Below are 20,819 nucleotides of genomic sequence, written 5' to 3'. Positions count from 1 at the left end.
TGTCCAACCGAGCAAAGTCTGTCATAGAGTGTATAAAAGGGGCCCCTAGAGGGGGTTGAGGAGTATAATCGAAACACAGTCGGGCCTTCATGGTTGTCATTGCAAAATATACCACAAGGTAGACATCTGGGGGCCACGCTTTCTCATTTTATTTTCACGGGGCCTCACACAATTGCTTGGTTTGCCTTTCCTAACAGCGTGCCCCTTCCCACTGTTATATAACACACAAACACACACACACACAGGTCTTATTTTAATACATTTAATAGTGCACTTTGATTAACCTGTACAGAAATAATATTAATAAAAAAGATAAAACATTTTGTTGTCATTTCTGTAACACAAAGCTTACAATAAAATAACATAAAATGGTATGATACAGAACAAACATATATCTGAGGTATAAATATATCTGCTTTAAATTAACTGTCATTGTCATGCGTTATTATTTGGCAGAGACACAGTTAAAGGTACGAACGTTTACGATGCAAACGATGGCTTAGTGAATTAATCATACGACTCAAAAACGCGCCCTCAGATCGAAGCGTGAGCGTTTACGAATGTTACGGTTACCCAAATCTTCAACACTGACAAAAGAGCACGGAGAGAGAAGCAAAGATATATATATATATATATTTTCCTTCCTTTAAAAACCACACATTCAACCTGCCCTCTTCTTCACAGTAAAACCTGTAAAATCTCCACCTTTATAAAAGGACCATTTGTTTTTTTCTCTGTTTTCTTCTCGTCTTTCATTGTGGAACTAGCTAAAGGATTGTGTTGCGGGTCAGAACAGTGCACTGTGAGTTTTCTGTTCTCCTGTAAGCAGTTGTAAAAATCTACATATGTTTTACTTTTAAGTATACAAGCGACTACCGGGCCTACAACAATTTCAGGAAGTGTGAATTGTGCTGTGCTCTAAACAAAACAACATCTAACGCTTGTAACAGTGAGGAAACGCTCAGTATTCTTAATTTGGTCCGTTAAATCCATTGGTCATATATTTTGCCTATGTAGCTTCAAGATCAAAACAACTGAAGCTGAATCTAATTCTTCTTGAGGGAATGAAGAGACATTTATTCATATGTAAGGCCCTTCTTTCTTTTGACCATTCCCTTCTTTTTGGGGGAGCCAGCCACCAGCCCACGTCTTCTCTAAAAACCCTCTGTGCCATCGGCCACCTGTCATCTCTCAGCGTCCTGTCTATTGTCTCCACTCGGTCTGTATGTTATCAGCACACTCGCATCTTTCTTCACCCATGGATTCATCAATCAGCTGACTATAATAATGTCGACAACCCCACCTGTGCTTTGCTGTAACAAAAAAAAATTATATATAAAAAAAAAAAAAGACAGAGGTAACACAACCAACATCACTGAGTGAACAGAATATCATATGTACATGTTATCCTGCGAGCGGAAACCAGTTCAACAAATATATATTAACCGTTTGTTTGCTTTGAAAACACACACACATGCGCACACTCACATTGAATCCCCTTGCTTCTCAGAAGCCATAGCACCCTTTGGATAAAGTTGAAACAATACATCAGCAACATCATGTCCTCTGGCCCGGATGAATGTTTGTGTGAGAGGAGTCCTCTTGGCAGCACACCGAGAGCCCCAGATTTTAAACATAACATCTGTTTTTACATAAAAGTCCTTCAATGCTAGATTCAGGGTTTGTCCTTTAAATGAGAGGCTCTGGTGGAAAGAGTCTGGTGTCTAGTGTCCATACTGCACACAGTTTCTTCATTTGTCCATAGGAACGGTGAATGAGTCTCGTATCCGCGCCACCTCAGCAGCGCACAAGTGTCCACACAGTTTATTGTACCACTCTGGGAAGCGACCCCTGAATAAGAGAAAGGAGACGTGGTGTTAGCTCACCGGTTCACTTTATAATCCTCAACTCGTCTTTGGTTAAATAACAAACTCACCTGCAGTCGATTCTGGAAATGTGTGTGAGTCTGGATTTGGCGGCTCCGCAGGGCTCCACGAAGTAGCGTGAAGTGAGGACGTTGGCTCGGACACCAACCACCGGCGCCCCTTCGTGGTCCACAGACGTGCACACAAGTGCACATGCTCCCTTCGGCAGGTCTGTCATCCATGTTCTGGTAGAAAGAGTAAAATGAGTTTGGATTGAGAACTTTAAATTAGAGGACAAGCTGGAGACAATAAAAGAAGTCAGGGAGACAGAGGTGAGGAGAAGGAAAGTGGTCTACCTGAGCACCAGGTGGTCTCTGGTTGGATGTGGAGCCATGGTGTTCCTGACGTACTGGTAAACCTCGGTCTTCTCGTCGAGGGTCTCCACTACTCGGCTCTCGAGCAGGTCCTCGTCCCAGTGTCCCTGCTCTCGTAGCACCCGCGTCAAAACCTCCTCAGGACTCGCAGGGATTTCCACGGTCACTTTCCACAACCGCAGTGGAAAGCCATCATGCACCTGGGGAAACAGATGGAAAGGCCCCTTTACTTACAGTTCCTTATAAATCATCATCATTTTCTGATAGCAGAAACATAACAGGAAATGACTGGAGGGAGAATTTGGCAATGACGTACAACAAATGTCCAAGATCCTGAAATGATGGCTGTAGTTTTTTTTTATTTAATTGTTATGTTTCACATTGTTTATGGCTAGATAAATGATAAAACAAATCTGTCACCCTGTAAGATGTTAAATACTGAAGACCAATAGCTGCCTTATTTTGTAAAGTGGGGGATATGGGTTAATGTTGTAAATAATATTAACTTCAACAGTCTTGTGTTTGTGTTTCCTGTACAAAGTTTTGTTGTATCCGTCTCATATTATACTAATAAGATGTGGTAATCAAGCCATAATTGTATGCACAACACAGCCTGTGTTTCAAAACCTCCCATTGCCCCTCAGCCAAGTCAGCTGCTTCACTGTCCCATCAGATGAGAAAGAACACACTCCCTTCGCCTTGTGACTCTCAAACTGGAGGAAAGATAACCTCATGCAGGCCTCTCGCACACTAGACACAGGAAATGTAGGCCTGGGATAATGGTGAGGTTGTGTATGTTTGTGTGTCTATGTCAGGCTGATGTCATTCTGGGACAGAGTCCAGCACTGGGATGGGAATGAGAAGCGAAGGGCCAGGCCACTTTCACACGGATGTGTTCCTATACAGGAAACCCTAACTGCTGGTTTTCCACTCGATATTTAGAGAGGCAGGAGAAGGGAAGAAGACAGGAAGCAGAGATGATGTGTGCGCGCCTTAACGAAAGAAAGAATGACTGGTGGTTACTCGCTCAATAGTTTCTGTCTTGATTCCCATCACTTTCACTTTCAGCCTGACAGTATGAACTGAACTAAAGAAAACTGATGAGCAGATTTGTGGGCTTACCTTTCTATAGGCCAGCTCTGCATGTTCGGGCGTGGAGAAGCTGTCATAACCTTTGAACTTGTCTTTGGCCTCTTTGAGGAGAGTGTCCAGGCTGTCCTGCAGGAAGGCCTTGTAGCCCCCGTGCCCGGCCTCTTCGCCTGCGAGCTCCTCCAAGCGCTGTGGCAGCAGGGCCTGCTCCACGTAGGAGTTCCTGCAGCGATTCATTTCTTCTGGGATCTGTTAGAAAGGAGGAGGAGAGTCAGGACATTCATCAAACACCTCAAACATCAGGTTATTTGGCAAACTGGTTGCAGAAAACCATGGAAAATGTGTGTGTCTGCATTCAGAAGGGAACACAAAAGTGTTGCTGCAGACTATTAGAAGCCTTGCTGTATGAATAAATATTGGCCACAGTATGTAATAGTGAGACTAATTGTTAATTCAATTGATGTCTGATTAATGTCTCAGTACTTAATGTTCCTTTTTTGGTCTGACATCTCTTTCCTTATTACATTACTTCCCTCCATTAATGCGAAACTGCATTATACGCAGCCTGGATGAGTAACAGTTAAAACGGAAGTATCCTGTTTTCATCTCCAGGCTCATTTTCTCTCTTTACCTCCTGGACTTATACCTGCCATCTTTGAGGATTAATCGAATCTTAACCATATTTGTTCGATGATTGTCACTGGATAAGAAAAGGTCAAACTGAGGTTAATTACATCCCATCATTTCATAGGACGCCATTTGTATTTCCTCCATGAGCAAATAGAATTGTAATTTTAGAAAAATAACGTGAGAGGTAATTGAGTTTATGTGTGTGTTGTGACCATCAGGAAGTCTCCCACAATCTAATAAAACTTTGAATGGACTTTAAGCATTTGCTGTCGCATGTTTAGAGACCACGGCACGCTGCAAAGCATGTTTTAGGCTGGATGTACTTTAAATTAGATTTGCAGGGCTGCAGTTTGCTGGTTGTTTCCTGTTTATCCAGTCAAGTGCTCTCCTCATGGAGACACTGAACCCCACCGACGGAGGTGGATTGGATTTGCGACATTTGCGGGACTATGCTTGAATTCACCTTTCCACACAAATACCTGAGTGGGGTTTAAAATAACACGATGAAAGGTGCAATGGTGTGTGAGAGGGGCGTTCAAAAAAGGAGGCCTCCGGCTACATTTACTTTACGTAAGCACGGCGTTGCTCGAACAAATGACATTGGCTCAGCGCGTTATGTAACTGGGAGTATGTTTGTTTACAGAACAAATGCAGGGACATGATGTCTGTGGCGGTGACGTGGTGCAGGGAGGCGGCGGCGGCATTCATTCTGTCCTCATTCACACATTCGACTACAATGGCAGTTTGCCAAGAAGATGTCAAGTCTGCCTTCAACTTCCAAGCTAGCATTAATTTTAAAAACTCGATCACTGACCCTGAAGAGTTTCCTGCACTCCTGGATCATGTGTGCCAGGCCATGAGTCGCAGCCAGGTTCTCATTCAGGTCCCTCTGGTCTGGCTTTCCCAGCGTTTGCTTCCGGTTCATCACCCTTTGACCAGTGAAGAGGACACATCAAGATTAGAAACAGCATCCATCATGAAAGGCTGAGACAAAGAGCTGCTTCACTGTACACAGCTGATGAACATTCGGGATGAAGTACGTGCTTCTTAACTAAGATGTTTTTGTAACCGTTCTATTTTCTCTGTCTCTCTCTATTCTCTCCAGCTTTGCTCTCTTCCTTTTCTACTCTGGCCTCTTTCTACCTTATCGTACTCCTTTGTTCCCTTAGAGTGGCCCTTTCCTGTTTTTAAAACATACAGCCTATGACTTGTTATGTAATGGGCAATGACATCCTGAAAGTGAACCGAAACACACCTTGGCGAGGAGCTCTCCTTGCGGCGAAGCGTGTTGAGGTGGAAGAGGGAAGGAGCCAGACAAACAGCCAGGTTGGTTGGAGTCATCTGGTTCTCGGAGACGCTGGCGGTAACGTCGCTCAGCAGGCACAGCAGCGTCCTCAGGGCCTCCCGGTTCTCGTCCGGCAGCAGCAGCACGGCAGCGCGGGCTGCCTGGAGACGGAGCTCCTTAGGCATGTCTGGAGAAGAAGATGGAATTTGTCAAGGCCTCCTTGTCAAAACTAATAACCACTGTCATGCTAAGTCACGTCAACTTTTTGTGCATCCGTTGGCTTCCCTTCGCCTGCCAAGAATGAGCTATGATGGAATCTGTAAGAGCATTACATAAGCCTACATGTATGTGTACACTATATGCTTCCTGGTTCTCACTTCATGCACAGAACTACACATGGTATATAAACAGTCTCTAATGCAGCAGAAACCAAACTTGAGTGAATGTTGATAGAGAGTAGCAGAAGCATAAGCTGTGGCAGCGTGGATTTATTATTCCACGAGTATTTTCTGCTTTTCATGGTTTAATTATCCATGACAGGTCACCATCTCTACAACAGTACCAACACATCTATTGCCCGGTGCAGTCCTCTCACAGACGTGCAGCTGCATGTGTGTGTGTGAGGCTGGCTAAGGGAAGCGGTGCGACTGCATGAGGAATGTTTTCATGAATTTTTATGTTTTAGTATTCTTACACTGATAGATCTGGAGGAAGGTCTCAGACAGTTTGCTAGTGAGCAGGGGTTCTGGTAAATCTCTAAAGTACTGCTTCAGCATGTCGGCAACGTCGTAAGCCGACTGGCCCTCGTAGTTGACTCCTCCTCCATCCGCACCACTCGCCTCGTTCATCTGACGAAGAGCCTGGATACGGGACTTAACTCCCGATTTCCTGAAAAGACCCACCTGGACACAAAAGAAAACAGAGACGGACGGAGTTACATCATGCACAACACTGAAAGTCACCTTTATTCGCCTCAGTATCACCACGAGTTCAGTGTCTGATCTAATTGATAAAGCGTTTCAAACATGATTCATGCGTCATGAACACAGTGGCCTTTGAAAGTGTCTTTGAAAAATGATATTCTTGACTTATCCGCAAATCCAGAGCTTACAGTCAATACGGTTACATCACAACAGATCAAGATGGCTGTATTTACGAGAAGCTCCCATGACAACCCGGGAGGCTTTCTTGCACTGAATGCTGTGTAGGATCTCATCAGTGGCCTTTTAAGGCTGCACGAAATGGCAGTGTTGATGCCGCTGGCTTGTCCAGTGTCCAGAATATTTTCCACGAGCTTTCATCACTTCCAAACGGAGGCGCCTTTTCCCGATTTGAAAAACCCCCAAAACAAAACAAATAAATCCCTGCCATTTTTCATTTTTTCTTTTTCTTACTCTCCATTGGTAACTTTATTTTTAATTATTATTCCAACTTTCGTTTCCTTCTGAATGCAGACACACAAACCGTTTCATGGGAGACATGGGTGACAGAGGCCCACTTTGACTCTCCCCAGGCCTCCCTGCTTCTACATGTGTGTGACAGTGAGATGAGAAAACAGTGGAAAAGACTGAAAGTGTATAAACACACTAAGTGGGTTTGAGAAGTTTCCGCTTCCTTACTTCTTATATAACAATCTCGATGGATGTTTGACTCATTGCTGGTGACCTTAACTTGAGATATTTTATTTCCAGTATCCTAAAGGAAATAAGTGTCTTACTTACTTTTAAAAATAGTTGGCAGGAAGGACACAACGTTATATGTGCATTTACAATTATAGTATATGCACAGGCTTCACATACATCAGCCTGTACTGTACATGTGTGTACGTTTGTGTGCTTAAAGTTACCTGGTCGAGGCACTGATTGCGTAAGTAGCGCATGGCCTGCTGGATTCCTTGAGGGAGAGGCTGACCTGTCCGCTGGACAATGACTTGTAGTGGCACACCGAACACATTCCTGTCTTTGTAGTCGCGCACCTTGATCCGCTTCATAAACTTTGGCACAGCCCTGCAACATACACAGAAGGAGAGAAAATTTGCTGTAAACTGTAATCTTTAGACAGGCCAGTGATTTTTATTTTTAGCTCAGATTCAATATAACTAAATCAAACCTCTACAGAATTAGCTTAGCCCCTAAAAACTGCATCTGGGAGTTTTATGTGTGTGCGAAGGCGGAAACCAAGCGGCAGCAGAAGCCTGTCTCCAGGTTTATGAGGGGGGTGGATAAACAAGGTGAGGGGAGAATAGACGGGGGAGTGGGCTGTAAGCCAGGGTGTCAAAAGGGGAGGAACCCACTGCTTTATACATCCGCTCACAGAGTCTGTCTCCCTATTTTGTTGCTCTGTGTGAATGTGTGTGCATGTGCACTTGGGTGCTAGTGAACTGCAAGTCTACAACCACAAACCCAGAGTTAAAACATGCAACCTCGACCATTTCACAAGAATGTGCTTGCAGATTTATGGCTGTGTATCTATCTGCATGGGTGTGAGTGTGTTTAGCAGAGGGACTCTATGCGTGACTCAGGACAAGCATCTCTTTGTAGGAGCTGGTGTTCACAAGACTCAGACTGCTTCCCAGAATCACAGTTTGGGAAAATGAAAAAGGAGCATTTTATGATCCCAGGCGGAATTCTGAATATGTAAAGGCCTCCAGCTGCCAACAATTGGTCTCTGTCTTTCAGTGAGTGCCAACCTGTCATAAGACTGTCATAACGCCTTCTATGCTTGTCCAACAAAGGCCTTGGGCAGAAGAAAACACAAGGAAAAGATGTGTATTTTCACTTTCAGCTTCTCTATCAAATGATCGATGTGATGAACCTTTCTCTGGTATCTGACTTGAGAAAAAAGAAAGGACTACGGATGAAAAAGAAATGTGGAATATTGGATAAGTATGCCATATAAAATGAGATAAAATTAGATCAGATCTGTGGTCGAGACGTGATCCAGAGGATAGTTTGGAAGCATAATTATTAAGAACAGCTATTTCCAGTCTCCAACTCAACACCTTGTGCGTGAGCTGCCAAGAGTTCCCCGTTGAGAAAAAGACAATGTGCGCCCCCTCCCAGCAATTATGGGCCTGGGAAAAGAATGTGAAACCCAACCTCTGTGGACAGCCGTCAATACGCTATACAACAACCTGCAGATGGAGTGGATTTGGACATGGGTATGACGGAAGGGTAGGAGCTGAAAAACAAACTTACAAAAACCTGTATGTGTGTCCAACAATCCCTCTACTGAAATGCCTCCGCTTTCCTCCGCTCCACTTACCAACTGAAGCCATGTTTGTTCGTAGGGGTGTGTTTCTCCAGCAGAGCAGTGAGCTGCAGTAGGGAGAGCTTCTGGAGAAGATTCATCTGTAGCACAGACTGGCAGCTGATCTGGAGCTGGGCGGAGGCCAAGCTAGGCCGATGGGAGTTCTGAAAGCTGGGCCAGCGGAGCTTCTGTGGTCTGCAGGGCGTTGAAAGAGAAGGACGGGGCACAAATTGAGAAGTGAAAAGAAGAATTATGATTGACTTAACTCTTGAGATACCCGTCATGCGCTTGTGTGTACGGAAATATAGAAAATAACCCACGGCCACACACAGTAGTACATTTGCAGTTCAGGGATTACGGGGATTTATGTATGCATCAATCAAGAGATTGTCTAAAAGACTAAAAACTCAACAACAACGTCAGTCTCCCTGTGAATTCCTGAAAGCACAGAAACTTTCCCCATGGAGACTGAGCAGCATTCCTGAGTATTTAACCGCATTACGTAAGGAGAGAAGTCTTAGCGTGTCCCCCTGTTTATCCCTTGCTGTCACTTCTTTTGTTGGTACCACACTGTGTGTGTTTCTGTTGGATTCAGGTTTGCTTTGTTGTCCTTAAGCCTTCGATGCATGGACTTTGGCAAAAGAAGGGTTTAGAATTTGAGTTATTTATCTTAAAATGACTGCAGTTACTGTTTAAATGGGAAAATCCCAATGCTATAAAATCAATAAACACAATTTCACCATCATTTTAGTAGTTGTGTAAAATGAAAGAAAAGCACGTCTCAAAACTATGAGAGTTAAGGGGAAAAAATGTATTTGCAACTTGGGTGAATTGACCCTTTAATTGTCATACTGCATTAGTAAGAAGGCAGTTTAGATCTTCTTCACTGACCTGCTGGTTCGAGTCAGAGACGCTCCAACACCAGAATCTCTTCTCTCTCTCATCCCTTCCTCTCCCTCACCCAGGGGATTTCCTGTGCTGTCCTGGTCACTTCCGTTCTCGGTCTCCTCCAGTCGGTTCTGCAGAGGAGAGGACGGGCATGGGGAGGCCGAGTCCAGCGCTGAATCAGAGTCTCCGTCTTCCTCTTCATCCTCATCCTCTTCCTCCTCTTCACCGGCCACAGCCTCTGACCAGGCGTTAACAAAACGCTGCAGGCCGCTGACATGTTGAAGCACTTCCTCTAATTTGTGAACATCCCCTTCCTCCTCCTCGGTGTAGGGGACGTTGTCATAAAAACTAAGCCGGCTGTCGACCGAGCCTGAAGAGGCGCGACGCTGGCGTCTACTTTGGCGTCCCCGGAGGATCACTGAGTTTCCGTTATCATTCCCATTGTTAGCACGTGAACTCCCATCCTGCAGGGCTTTAGGGAAGGTTCCCGGCTTGTGGCCTTCTGGTAAATAGAAGAAGATCATGCCCTCCTCTTCCTCCTCCTCTTCTTCTTCTTCCACTTGTCTGCTATTGTCTTGAACACTGCAGTTGTTTCTGCGGTTCTGCTCATCAACTGTCATCCCGCTACTGGCTTGGCAGGGGATGGGTGGGGCGGATTTTGGCGGGGGTGTTGTCTGTTGATCTGAAGCTTGTTGGAGAATGCTGAAAGGATCAAAACCTTCCAAATACATTCCTCCTCTCTTACTGGAGCCGGCTGCTGTGCTGTGGCTGCGAGCTCGAGTCACTGGACTCGGTGTGCTCACTGCACTTCCACTACTGGCCTCAGACTGGCTGCTCCCGGTGCTCCCAGTGCTGCCGTTGCTGGTCTGAGTGGAGTAGGATACAGAGCGCTTCCTGTTAAGTGTCATAGTCTCCGTGGGATTGCGGTGATGATTGAGGTTCTGGTTGAGGTTGATGCTGGAGATGTCCACACAGTTGAGCCTGCGCAGTTTGTCATCATCCAGGCCCTCTTTGATGACGGGGCCGCTGATTTCTATTTTCCCTCCGCTGGTGCTCCCCTTCTTCTTTTTCTTGGAGGAGGTGCCGCTTCGAAGTCGTAGACTCTCCATCCTCTTCAGGAAGCTCTTAGCTCTTGAGCGAGTACTTTTGCCACTGCCATTTCCTCGGTCCAGACTTCCTCCTCGTCCTACCATCCCTGTCTTCACATCAAATGTGAACTGCCTGAATGTCTCCAGGGGTGAGGGAGGCAATCCATCAGACAAAGAGTCCTCATTAGGGCATCCCGACCCGCCTGTGCCCGAAGACGAACACATGCTAGCTACTGAGCTGGCACGGGTGGCACCAGCAGGTACAGCTTCATTTACCAGTGCGGCAGCATGGCTCTTCTCTTCTCCTCTTCCTCCACTCCCACTGCTATGGATGGAGCCCACTTCTGGCTGTTCACTGAGGTCCGTCAATACGCTTTCTGAACTATGGCCTTCACGCAGGACGAGCTTGCCTTTCTGAGATACTTGATCCTTGGGAAACTGGGCCTGGGCATCATCTGTATGCAGCGTAGAGAAAACCTCCAGCTCCTCCATGCGAGACCAGCGCTTGCTGTCCCTCTGAAAGGTCCAGCGGCCACTGATGGCGCAAGGCTCGTCCTCATCTGAGTCCTCACTCTGGATAGGGTGCGAAGGAGGGGACCAGGCAGAGAAAGAAATAGCAATGAGAAAAGGAAAAAAGAGCGGGAGGGAGAAAGAGAGAGGGGAATAGTTAGAGGTCATTGTGAACTTCTTTTCCAGCATTCTTCACCTTGATCCAGGAAACTTATTGGAGTAATGGAATTTCTTTCAGACTACATGAACTCTAATTATATACAAAGACTGTCAAACGGTTTCATAATACAAGACTGTTAACATAAAAAGAAATGAATCATTCTTTGTCGAAGAGCAAATCAAAAATTACATATATATAAATATACATGTCCGTCAGATAAAATGTTTCGCACATGCTTATCTTAGTCTGAGGTAAAGATATTCATGGTCAGGCTTTAAACATGCCTCACTCACTTCCTGATTACTTGGACGTTACCCCCCTTCAGTTTGGTTAATCTATGTCAGACCCTGAAGGGAGTTCAGGAAATTCCATTATGACCCCCATAGCTCTCAATGCAGCCAGCCAGACTGGGGTAACCCCCCCATCCACACAGACTTTATCTCCTCTGTCTGTACGTATACGCACAGTGTGAGACAGTGTGACTGGTACACTGCTGCAGTCAATTTTTATTATTTATCCAGAGATATCCACCCTCCCCTACAATCACAAGCGCATAAAACCAAACCACGGGGCACAATTTTACCATTTTTCCTCTCTTTTTAAAGCCACCTACCCATTATTGCATAATCTGAATTCACCAAAACATAAAAATTGACGAACTAAAGCTCTTTTACAAAATGAGCACCACTCACCGAATCAAAAAATGCATGGTGCCCTACTCCATATACAGGCATTATCAATCTTTTGTTTCGTTGTGAAAATATTATGTAATTTCAAATAGAAATTAACTGGAATTATTTAAACTCAATGATTCTGAAAAGGACAATAGATATTTTCGTGACATTTTTCTATACCAATGAGGCTTGTTCCTCCAGTTATGCAGGTTGGACTGTGAGATAATGGCACTACGCTATCTGCTGTGCATGTGAGAGCAGAGACAGATCCATTTGTCCACATTCTACAGATATCTTATCCCCAAACCATCAAAGGATTCACTGAACTAACTATATAATACGTACATTAAGGCAGACAGAAAGAGTGCAAAACAATGAACAAGAGGCAGAGGGACAGAGGTTTTTAAGAAAAGGTGAGGAGATCAGTGCATTCCTAAGTTTTCTGGGTGGGGTTTGGGGAGGGGGTTGTCGTCCTGTAGGTTATCTGCCACTTTGACTCCTCTGCTGACTCCTCAAATGAAAGGTGACACAGAAAGGGTCATCCTAATGAATACCAACGTACCTGGAACAAGCATGTCACTGTGTAGGCCTTAAGGCAATTTAGGGAATTGAGGTCAATTTAAATTGGAGAAACGTCCTGGAATTTCTAGTTTAGTTACAACACGGCCTACAGCTGGAACTTTAACAGAGTTATCCTACTTATGGAAAAGAGAAAACACTTTCCAAGACTTCTACTTCCACTAAAAACAAATGTTGGCACAGCTGGCATTTTTGGGGGTTACATTTCCCTACCACGACACACATACCATTAACATGCCATTGCAAAGGCCCGTACAAGCATGACCACAGATGCGAGAAGTATAATTGTTTGGTGAGTGACACAAAAGCAAGCATACAAACTCTTTTTGTGGAGAGCCAGAAGTATGAGGAAGTATTTGAGAGAGAAGGTGAGTATGCTTTAAGTGGGGGGAGGTCCAGGTGAATGCAACCCCTTCATTTAGACATTAAAGCTATCCTCCCTCCCCCAAGGGTCCTCACAGCCCAAGTGATATAGAAATAAACCCGACAGGTGCCTTCTCATTAAACAAGATGAGAGAAAACACAGATTTGCCCTCTGGCCAAGGGTGAACTGATGTTTGAGGTGAAGGAATTGTGCATAAGGAGATGTACAAAGGGGGATTTTCAGGAAGAAAGATAGTTCAAATGTGTGCACTTACTCTTTTTCTTTGTGGTGATATCTCCAGTCGCATTAGAGCGCACTTGTTGAGAGTGTTCAGTCTCCTGTAAACACACACACATTGATTGATTGGTTACATTGAAAATTGAGGGGGGCTTTAAATTTTGTAGCTTGCAGATTTTTGCTAAAACATGAATGGGGATGTTTGATGGTAGAAATAATGAAACAAGACCAAATAAAAAAAAAATGGAATGGAGAGAGAAAGCCAGAGAAGGAAAGGTGGAGTGCACCCAGTCTGGCTAATGAGCTGCTGAAGGATAATCCCTACATGAGTGGGAAGAGAATGAGAGCGAGACAGAAAGGGAGAGAGCGAGGAGAATGAAATCTGCTGGAGTGGCGACGAAAACTTGGGGAGGGGACAGAAAGCTTATCCCCCCAGCCACCTGGAGACGGGGAGCAAGGGAGGTGGTGGGGTCCACCCTCTGGAGAGCTCTTAGAGCATATCATGTAACAATGGAGAGATGAAGTGATGGGAACTGAGGGATAGTTGGGTTTGTGGGGAAGGGGGTAACGGCTGCCAAGAGAGGAGACACTGAGATGATAGCTTCCAGATGCATAGAGGAACACCTGCTGTGGTTTATTACTTAGAGTCGGAATTTGATGAAGGAGCTGACTCCATTAAAGAGCCATTAGGCCTCTCCTCATATGTTAATTAATATAACAAGTTGTCTACAGTGATACTAACTACTATTCAGCTCTTTTCATATGCACAAAACAATGGTTTATTGAAACTTCATACAAACAAAGCTTTGAAACTTTAAAAAGAAATACATACATTAAGGCGGATTGCTTAGCAACCAGCATTGAAAAGTAAGAGGAAGGACGATATAAAGACTGACAGAAGCTAATTAAATCCAGGGAAAGACAAAAATAACGAGAGAAAGGCAGGAGCATGGGGAGAGGAAAAGGTACAGTACGTGGTCCCATGGTGCTTATCGTATGACTCTTTTATCTTATCAGCAACTTTCCAAAGCATGCCTCCTTTTGAAGTCATGCCCTCATGGTTTCATTTGGGGCAAAGCAAGCGATAGCAAGGCGGAGGAAAGAGAAGAAGAATGGCATATATCTTCAAAAGAAGGACAGAAGAAAGATGAATGGTTTGGTGGGACTTGTAATCTCACCTGCAGAGAGCCTCGATGGCGTCCCGATCGAGGAAGTCGTGATCTCTGGTGACTGAAGAAATGTCAATGGGAAACAGGGCATCTGAAGGGAGAAGGAGAGTGACTCGATTTAGCGTGGGCATCTCCCTGCCACTGATTGGATCAGTGTTTTCAGATAAAACTAAAGATACCGCCCCTAGCCCCAGCCACAAACACAACCACCCACCCACCCAAACACCCACCTTCACCCCCCCCCCCCCCCCCCCCATTCAACCTTGATGAAAAGCTAAAAGAGGAAGTAGCGTCTTAGCCGACCAAACAAACACAGCTGCAGCTTTCAGACCGGGCAGGCAGGGGGGATATGGAGCACAGAGGGAGAGAACAGGGGACTGATTGAAGAATGACAATAGGTACTCCACTGCAGCTCAGGGTCCCACTTCCTTTTCTGCTGCTAGTTCTTTCTCTCTAGTCTACCTCAATGACAGGATCACTTCACCCGCTATTCACTGGCTTGGTAAAGACACATGGTTTAGATGCCTTATGCTGGCAGGAGTGCTCGGGGTGGATGGATAGACACATGTTTCGTGGAATGTGCTGACCCAACCCAAAATGTGAATCTTGCATCTAAACCCTAAGGGACAATGACAATAAGAAATTGCTGTTCGTGGCAGGCCAGCACCTTTAACCGACTGTCCTAAAGCAGGCCTATCAGTCTGCTTATCTTTAGTGGGGCAATAGTCCTGACAGCACAGACAATAGAGATTCTCCCATGGATATGAGAGAGGGAAACATGCGTACGACAATTCCTACTGGTGTGGAGTGACCAACCCACTAAGCTTTAAAGTCAGTGATTGACTGTGGTTTGCACATTTGTGTTGCTGCTCGTGTATGTAAGAAAGGCCTCATCACCTGTGCAGACACACAATGAATGTTCGACTCAAGTGGGAAACCTCTCACGGTTAAGTGGAAACACGCAATGACCTGTTGACAATGGTAGCTTGGACCTGCTGTCATCATGCTGTAATTACATAAAGGCAACTGGTATGCCCATGGTACGGTTAGAGTAGCTAAATGGAGTGTAAAGAATGTTTGATGTATTTTGGTGAGTGTGTATTTAGAAGTCAAGGGTCAGGCAAAGCATTCTTTGTCCACCATTTGTCATCCTATGAGTAAAGAAAACATGTTCTGGTCAGGTTTAATAGTCTAACCTTGGTCCCAAAGAGTAACTATACAGGTTACATTATAATCAAAGCACAGTTAATGTTTGGGGATAGAGTAGACTGGGCTGAGGTTTGCATGGGTTCTGGTGCTGAGAAAAAACAACCCTCCCCTCTTACCCCTCAGGAATGTATATGTGGTTTGTATGCATGCACGGGCACAAATGTTGGTGTTTTGTGTGCCTGGCAAAGGATATAATGAGGGTATGTGTACTGCACACTTTAGCAGAATGACTGCTACTGCCTTAATTACATGAAAAAGTGAAAAAGGGGTTATGTATTCATTTCACTTTAGTTTAAGTACAATTCAAGTAAATTATCCTTTTCTTATTATGTATTTACCTTACAAATGTCAGTGTTTCACTTCAGTAGAAGAACAATAGTTTATGTTGGTGTAATAATGATTCCTAGATTGTCAAACCAAAACCTAGTATCTGTTAAGCAGCTGCTTTGAGTGGGTTGTCGTTTCCTTACCTTCATAAAGCTGGGCGTACTGTGGGAACCCAGCAGCCCGGAGCCAGGTACAGGCCTCTTTGGCTTCAATCTCTACATAAAAAAAAAAGACAAGAACAGAAAAAAAAGCTTTGTTAGGAGTTTTGGAAGACTCTTCAACCCAACAAAATGGAAAACAAATCAAGCACACCCCAGCCAAAGGCATGTAATGACACGAATGATATACATAAATGTACTTGTTCTCATTGATGAGAAGGGTTTTTATTAAGTGTGATTGAAATATAAATATAAGACAAAGCTGAAGCATGTTGCCAGCTTATCAAATGTGAACTGCTTGACCTTATTAGCTATCTCACACTGGGCCACTCTGGGAGAGAGGCTGTTACATACTCCGCGAGAAGCAAATAATTTGTTCTCGCAGCCCTCGTTTGGGAGTTCTCGCAGCCCTTTCTCAACACATTGACCGGGCAGAACTTTTTTCTCGTGTGTGGTGTCTGGCAACTATTCTGTGATTGGTCAGAAACTGGAAGCAGGTGTGGCTGATGTGGATAAGCGGAAATGCTAGTGGCCATTCTCATTCTGTGAGCTCCCAGATGCTAATATTTGATGCTAATCTCTCCTGGGTAGAGATTGGCATACTGTATGTGGGTGCATGATGAATGAACAGTGTGATCTGACGGACAAGGTCGTCAAAATGACTGGCCGACATCCGAGGCTCACCTCGAGAACTAGAACTACACTACACTAGTGTGTAACAAGCTTAAAGCTAAAACTCAAAGCATTATTCGTGCAAATTGTGTTAAGGTGTGTGCCACTTAAGCTCCTTAGCCAGGTAAAGCAGTGATTTTCTTTGTTCAAACACACATCTTCAACAGAAAATTTCACCCGTATGACACGACTATTACCAAAGACATGCACACGGTATGTCACTGTGAGTTTTAATGGTCTGTTCAGCTCATTGTGCTAATATTTAAGATTCAAGGAACCTCTGTTGGTCAAGACGCTTGTGGGAAAGGGTGCTTTACATTTACATCAGTACCTTTACTACTCCCTGTAAACACAATGTGTGACATTTGGGCTTGTTAAGCTAAAAGTTCACAGTGTGTAAGAGGAGCCATGAGCATGTCTCCCAATTATCTGTGAAAGCCTTTTAGATGACCTACGCCAAATGGCTGCCCACGCACCAACACCCTCGACTACTTCATTACCCCCACAGCCAGCAGTCTGTAGATAGGAGACAGACCAGCGTCTTAAGGAACTGACTTTACAATGCCCTCTTTAGTGGACTGACAACAAGTACAAATGTAGCACAACCTTGAGAAAAAACTGTAAACAAAACCAGTGGGACAAAGGCAGGAAAAGACACCGATGGATGAAAGTGACAACATATAGAGCGACTCTAAAACATGAAGGTAAGATTCTTGGGAAAGCAAGACGTGTACAAGATGTCGTAACTTCTAGGAGGTGCAGTCAAACGTTTCTATTTCATGCTCGCATGTGTGTTACAGTTTAAATACGTGTGCTATGTTTGGCTGAGCGTGGCTGGATTAATCGGAACCACCAGTGAAGCAATGGGTAATTTAGTGTAGGTTATCTTCCAATCACCATTTAAGTGGTTCCACCTCATTTCAAAGCTAAATTACACCAATTGTTAAATTTTTTTTGTGTACAAGCTCAAGGACATAAAAGGAGAACAGACTTCATTTTTGGGAATAACAGAGAGATAAAATAATTTCAAGTGAGACATTAACAACTCAGAAATTATTATTTTTTTGTATGGACATAAGAAGGGTGACCATTAAACACTGTCACACAGAAAGAAAGAGAGGTCAAGAAGATTACTGCTGTGAAGGGTCTGGGCTACACCAACATTTACATACCAACAACAAGCCTAGACGGCAGACGAACCTACTAACAACAAGGTGTGACACGACCAAGACAGGGTCTCCCCTCTGCCACTGCAGGGGCCGGCAGCTCCAGAAGCTACCGGCGTGACACCGGCATCCCCCAAAGTGTCAAATATCACATTAACAACCATGCTTTACCAAGATTTGATTTGCCAATAAGCTCTGCTTTTCCATGGGGACGTTAAATGGCCGTCTCTATAAAAGAGTGTGTTTTAGTGTGTGTGTGTGTGTTTAGACTAGTATTTTTGGAGTGCAGTGAACCCAGAGGAACTTAGAAACCAAAGGATAATTATACCAGCATTCTTGAAAGTACTGCATCGTACGGCTAGAGATTCTTGTGCTCGCTTGTGTATCAACGTGTGTGTGTGTGTGCACAAGCAGGTCTGTGTGTGTTTGCAGAGAGCAACCTCATGTTTAAAGACAAACCACTCAAAAGACAGTAAAGCTATTGAAATGCAAATCAGACATACAAACACATGGTTAGCTTTCCACCCCCAAAGCCCAGAAAAAGAGCTATGCGATCCAATATGTGCCTTTGGTGGGTAGCTCTCCAGAGACACACCCCATTTGCCTAGAATGTGTGTCAAATCTACTTTACAGTGACATAATGTGAACTTAGTGCGCTGGGGAAACTAAATAGTGAACGGCATTCACCACGCAGTTGGATCAAACTGAATATTATCTGTCACAGCACCACACTGTGTCTTTCTTCATTGGGAGAGTGAAGCAAGGATATTTTGCTGTCTTTTGTTTGGCTGCAGGAAGTGGACAGGGGCATGGGGCATCTGGCACAAACAACTTAACAATAGAGCTGTGCACACATACATTCATGTACATCTGGAATAAAGAAAAAAAACTTCAACAAAGCAACACATGGAATTTACAAGAATAACCAAGGCGCTGGGGTCATAAAAACGTCAACTACAACACCGCTCCCAATCCTTTACATTTTGGTTTGCTTTGATAACTTGAGATTCAGGGGTGTATTTAACTTTTTTTTTTTTCTTTCCCTCCACTGTCCGCCCCAGTCCTCGCCAGGGAACTACCTCACTTCCTCTTCCTGCTTCCCTCACAGGAAGAGAGCCAAGCGGCGCTGCAGTGGCCACTGACCACTTGGCTGGGAGGCCCTGCCTTCATTTGTTCCTGGCCAGATAATAGGCAGCGAGGCAGCCAAGACAAACACAAGCTCCGGTGATTGTGTGTACTTACCAAACGTCCTCACGGTTAAAGGCAGCTACAAAGCCACGCTGGACAAATGTCTTACGGCACGCACTTAGACAGCCACCAAGGTTAATCGCTTGGTTAACCTCAAGTAGAAAAGTGAGTTTCTTCACCTTGATAATGATGGCGCTATTTGCTTTACTCTATGTACATCACGCTGGACGAAGTACAGCAGATAACATGTAAATACTACGTGGCCTACTAGACCTTTTATACTATAGATGACTGACTCAACATTTCATTTGGTAAAAGGTAACTTGTGAAGAAGCGCATTCAGGAGGCACTCCTTTTAAAGCATTCCTTATTTTTGTTGTACTTGTGCAATGACAATAAAGACATTTTATTCTATTCTATTTTTATGTTTACATGCAAGAGCCATAAATGTAGTGCGCAATGACTCTGTCAGTCCTTTACCGCAAGGGCAATAAACTGCTAGAGCAACAAGGTATGAATAGCAGATCATTTCGAAACTGCAAATGATAACCAAACTACTGCTATTCACCTGCTTGATGATACTTGGTCTTCTTGTCTTGGAGACAGATTAACAAGCATTTGGACAGATTCATAAATCAAGAACTCCAGAAGTTCTGGTCCTGCAGACCGAGACACAGAGTGGCAGAGAGACTTACATATTATTGTGATAAATTCTGTCACATTTAGCCTCGTTCTAATCTAAATTTGTTACTTTGTGGTCAGAGCCTCTCAGGTGAAATTAAATTTAGCCAGTTCTATGTGAATTAGCAAAAACAACACAGTGAGACACACTCCTTCTCAGTGGAGAAGAAAGATGAGTGTGATCATCTGCATATAACATCACTAATAAGAACCATATAGATCATAAAAAGCCAGTAAGCAGCGACTTGGCGTGAAGCGTCACCCATTGCCAGCCACATCAACTTCTAAAATGATCCATCAGGGTCTACTCTCACCTTCATCTCCTACGCTCTTGCTGCTTATTCAACTCGGCTTGCCACTTTTCTTCTCTCCCTTCCGGCGGCAGGAAATTCTCACAATTGCCGGCCACGGTTTCCCTCCATCGCAGGAGGTAACGGGGCCTGGCTAGGCCGAGTCTGAATGCTCCAGTGGGAGTTTGTCAGCAGCTAGCAAACAAAGGATGCTTCTCCCCACCTCAAAGGCTCTGCTATAGCAAACTGGAGGCCAAGAGTTTGAATACAGTTATCTCTGACGTTGGGTCTTTGAAGCTGGGAGATTGAGAAGAATGCTTGACTAACAACTGTTGTGAATTGAGGCGTCTTATCTGGAATTACGCGATCATTGCTAGGTCTGAGAGTGCAGACCGTAAAAACAACCCAGAAGGCAGTCATATGGTTCTTATCAATTCCAAGTCGGAATGGGTCGTTCTGAAGGAGGTGCAAAGTGGGTCTCGACAGGTGATATGATGAACCAGGCCAGGATCTGTGTCCCGGCTGTAATCTACAACAAGCAAAGCCAGGAGCCTGAAAGCCGCCAGTTTATGTCCTTCACCTCAGCAGCTACAAGGACAAATTTGTGGTGTGTTCATGAACTTGCAGAATGTTTGTCTGGATGTTCACAATTTCACTCTCAACTTGTGTCGGTATAAAAACTCCAAGAACAACATGAGATTTTTTTAGTGTGACCGATTTAAAATCCCTCCAGGGTAGCAGTACTGGAATGCAAAGATGTACGATAACAGATTTGGTACAGATGGGTATCATGTGTTGTGATTCCAGTGCAGAGACAGCTGGTGCACACAGAGAGGGTCTGGCTGTTAGCAAAGTGATACGGTGCCAGGAATACCACCATCTGGCAGACCTCAAGCTACAGCGCGTTGACACACACATATACAAAAGAATAATGAAGTTACTACCATGATCCATTCCAGTTATCTAC

General features: G+C 44.4%; 1 protein-coding gene across 3 annotated transcripts in view; it reads right to left on the bottom strand.

Moving 5' to 3' along the window:
• Positions 1-257: 257 nt before the first annotated feature.
• The window catches only part of dlc1 (DLC1 Rho GTPase activating protein), an 82,279-nt gene continuing 61,717 nt past the window's right edge, over positions 258-20,819 (bottom strand). For all 3 annotated transcript variants that reach the window (XM_084573505.1, XM_084573506.1, XM_084573507.1), the window contains 13 exons: positions 15,841-15,912; positions 14,171-14,252; positions 13,030-13,093; positions 9,384-11,041; positions 8,508-8,687; positions 7,090-7,249; positions 5,938-6,145; positions 5,214-5,430; positions 4,773-4,887; positions 3,362-3,577; positions 2,222-2,439; positions 1,937-2,110; positions 258-1,851 (listed from right to left, as the gene is read on the bottom strand). In XM_084573505.1, the coding sequence (XP_084429631.1) occupies positions 1,752-1,851; positions 1,937-2,110; positions 2,222-2,439; positions 3,362-3,577; positions 4,773-4,887; positions 5,214-5,430; positions 5,938-6,145; positions 7,090-7,249; positions 8,508-8,687; positions 9,384-11,041; positions 13,030-13,093; positions 14,171-14,252; positions 15,841-15,912 (3,464 nt within the window). In that variant the 3' untranslated portion in view covers positions 258-1,751. The remainder of the gene's footprint in view (positions 1,852-1,936; positions 2,111-2,221; positions 2,440-3,361; positions 3,578-4,772; positions 4,888-5,213; positions 5,431-5,937; positions 6,146-7,089; positions 7,250-8,507; positions 8,688-9,383; positions 11,042-13,029; positions 13,094-14,170; positions 14,253-15,840; positions 15,913-20,819) is intronic.

The sequence above is a fragment of the Chelon labrosus genome, assembly GCF_963514085.1.
Source record: "Chelon labrosus genome assembly, chromosome: 2".
NCBI classification, from domain to species: Eukaryota; Metazoa; Chordata; class Actinopteri; order Mugiliformes; family Mugilidae; genus Chelon; species Chelon labrosus.
Note: the sequence above shows the minus strand (reverse complement) of the source record. Positions and strands in the feature narration are given on the sequence as shown.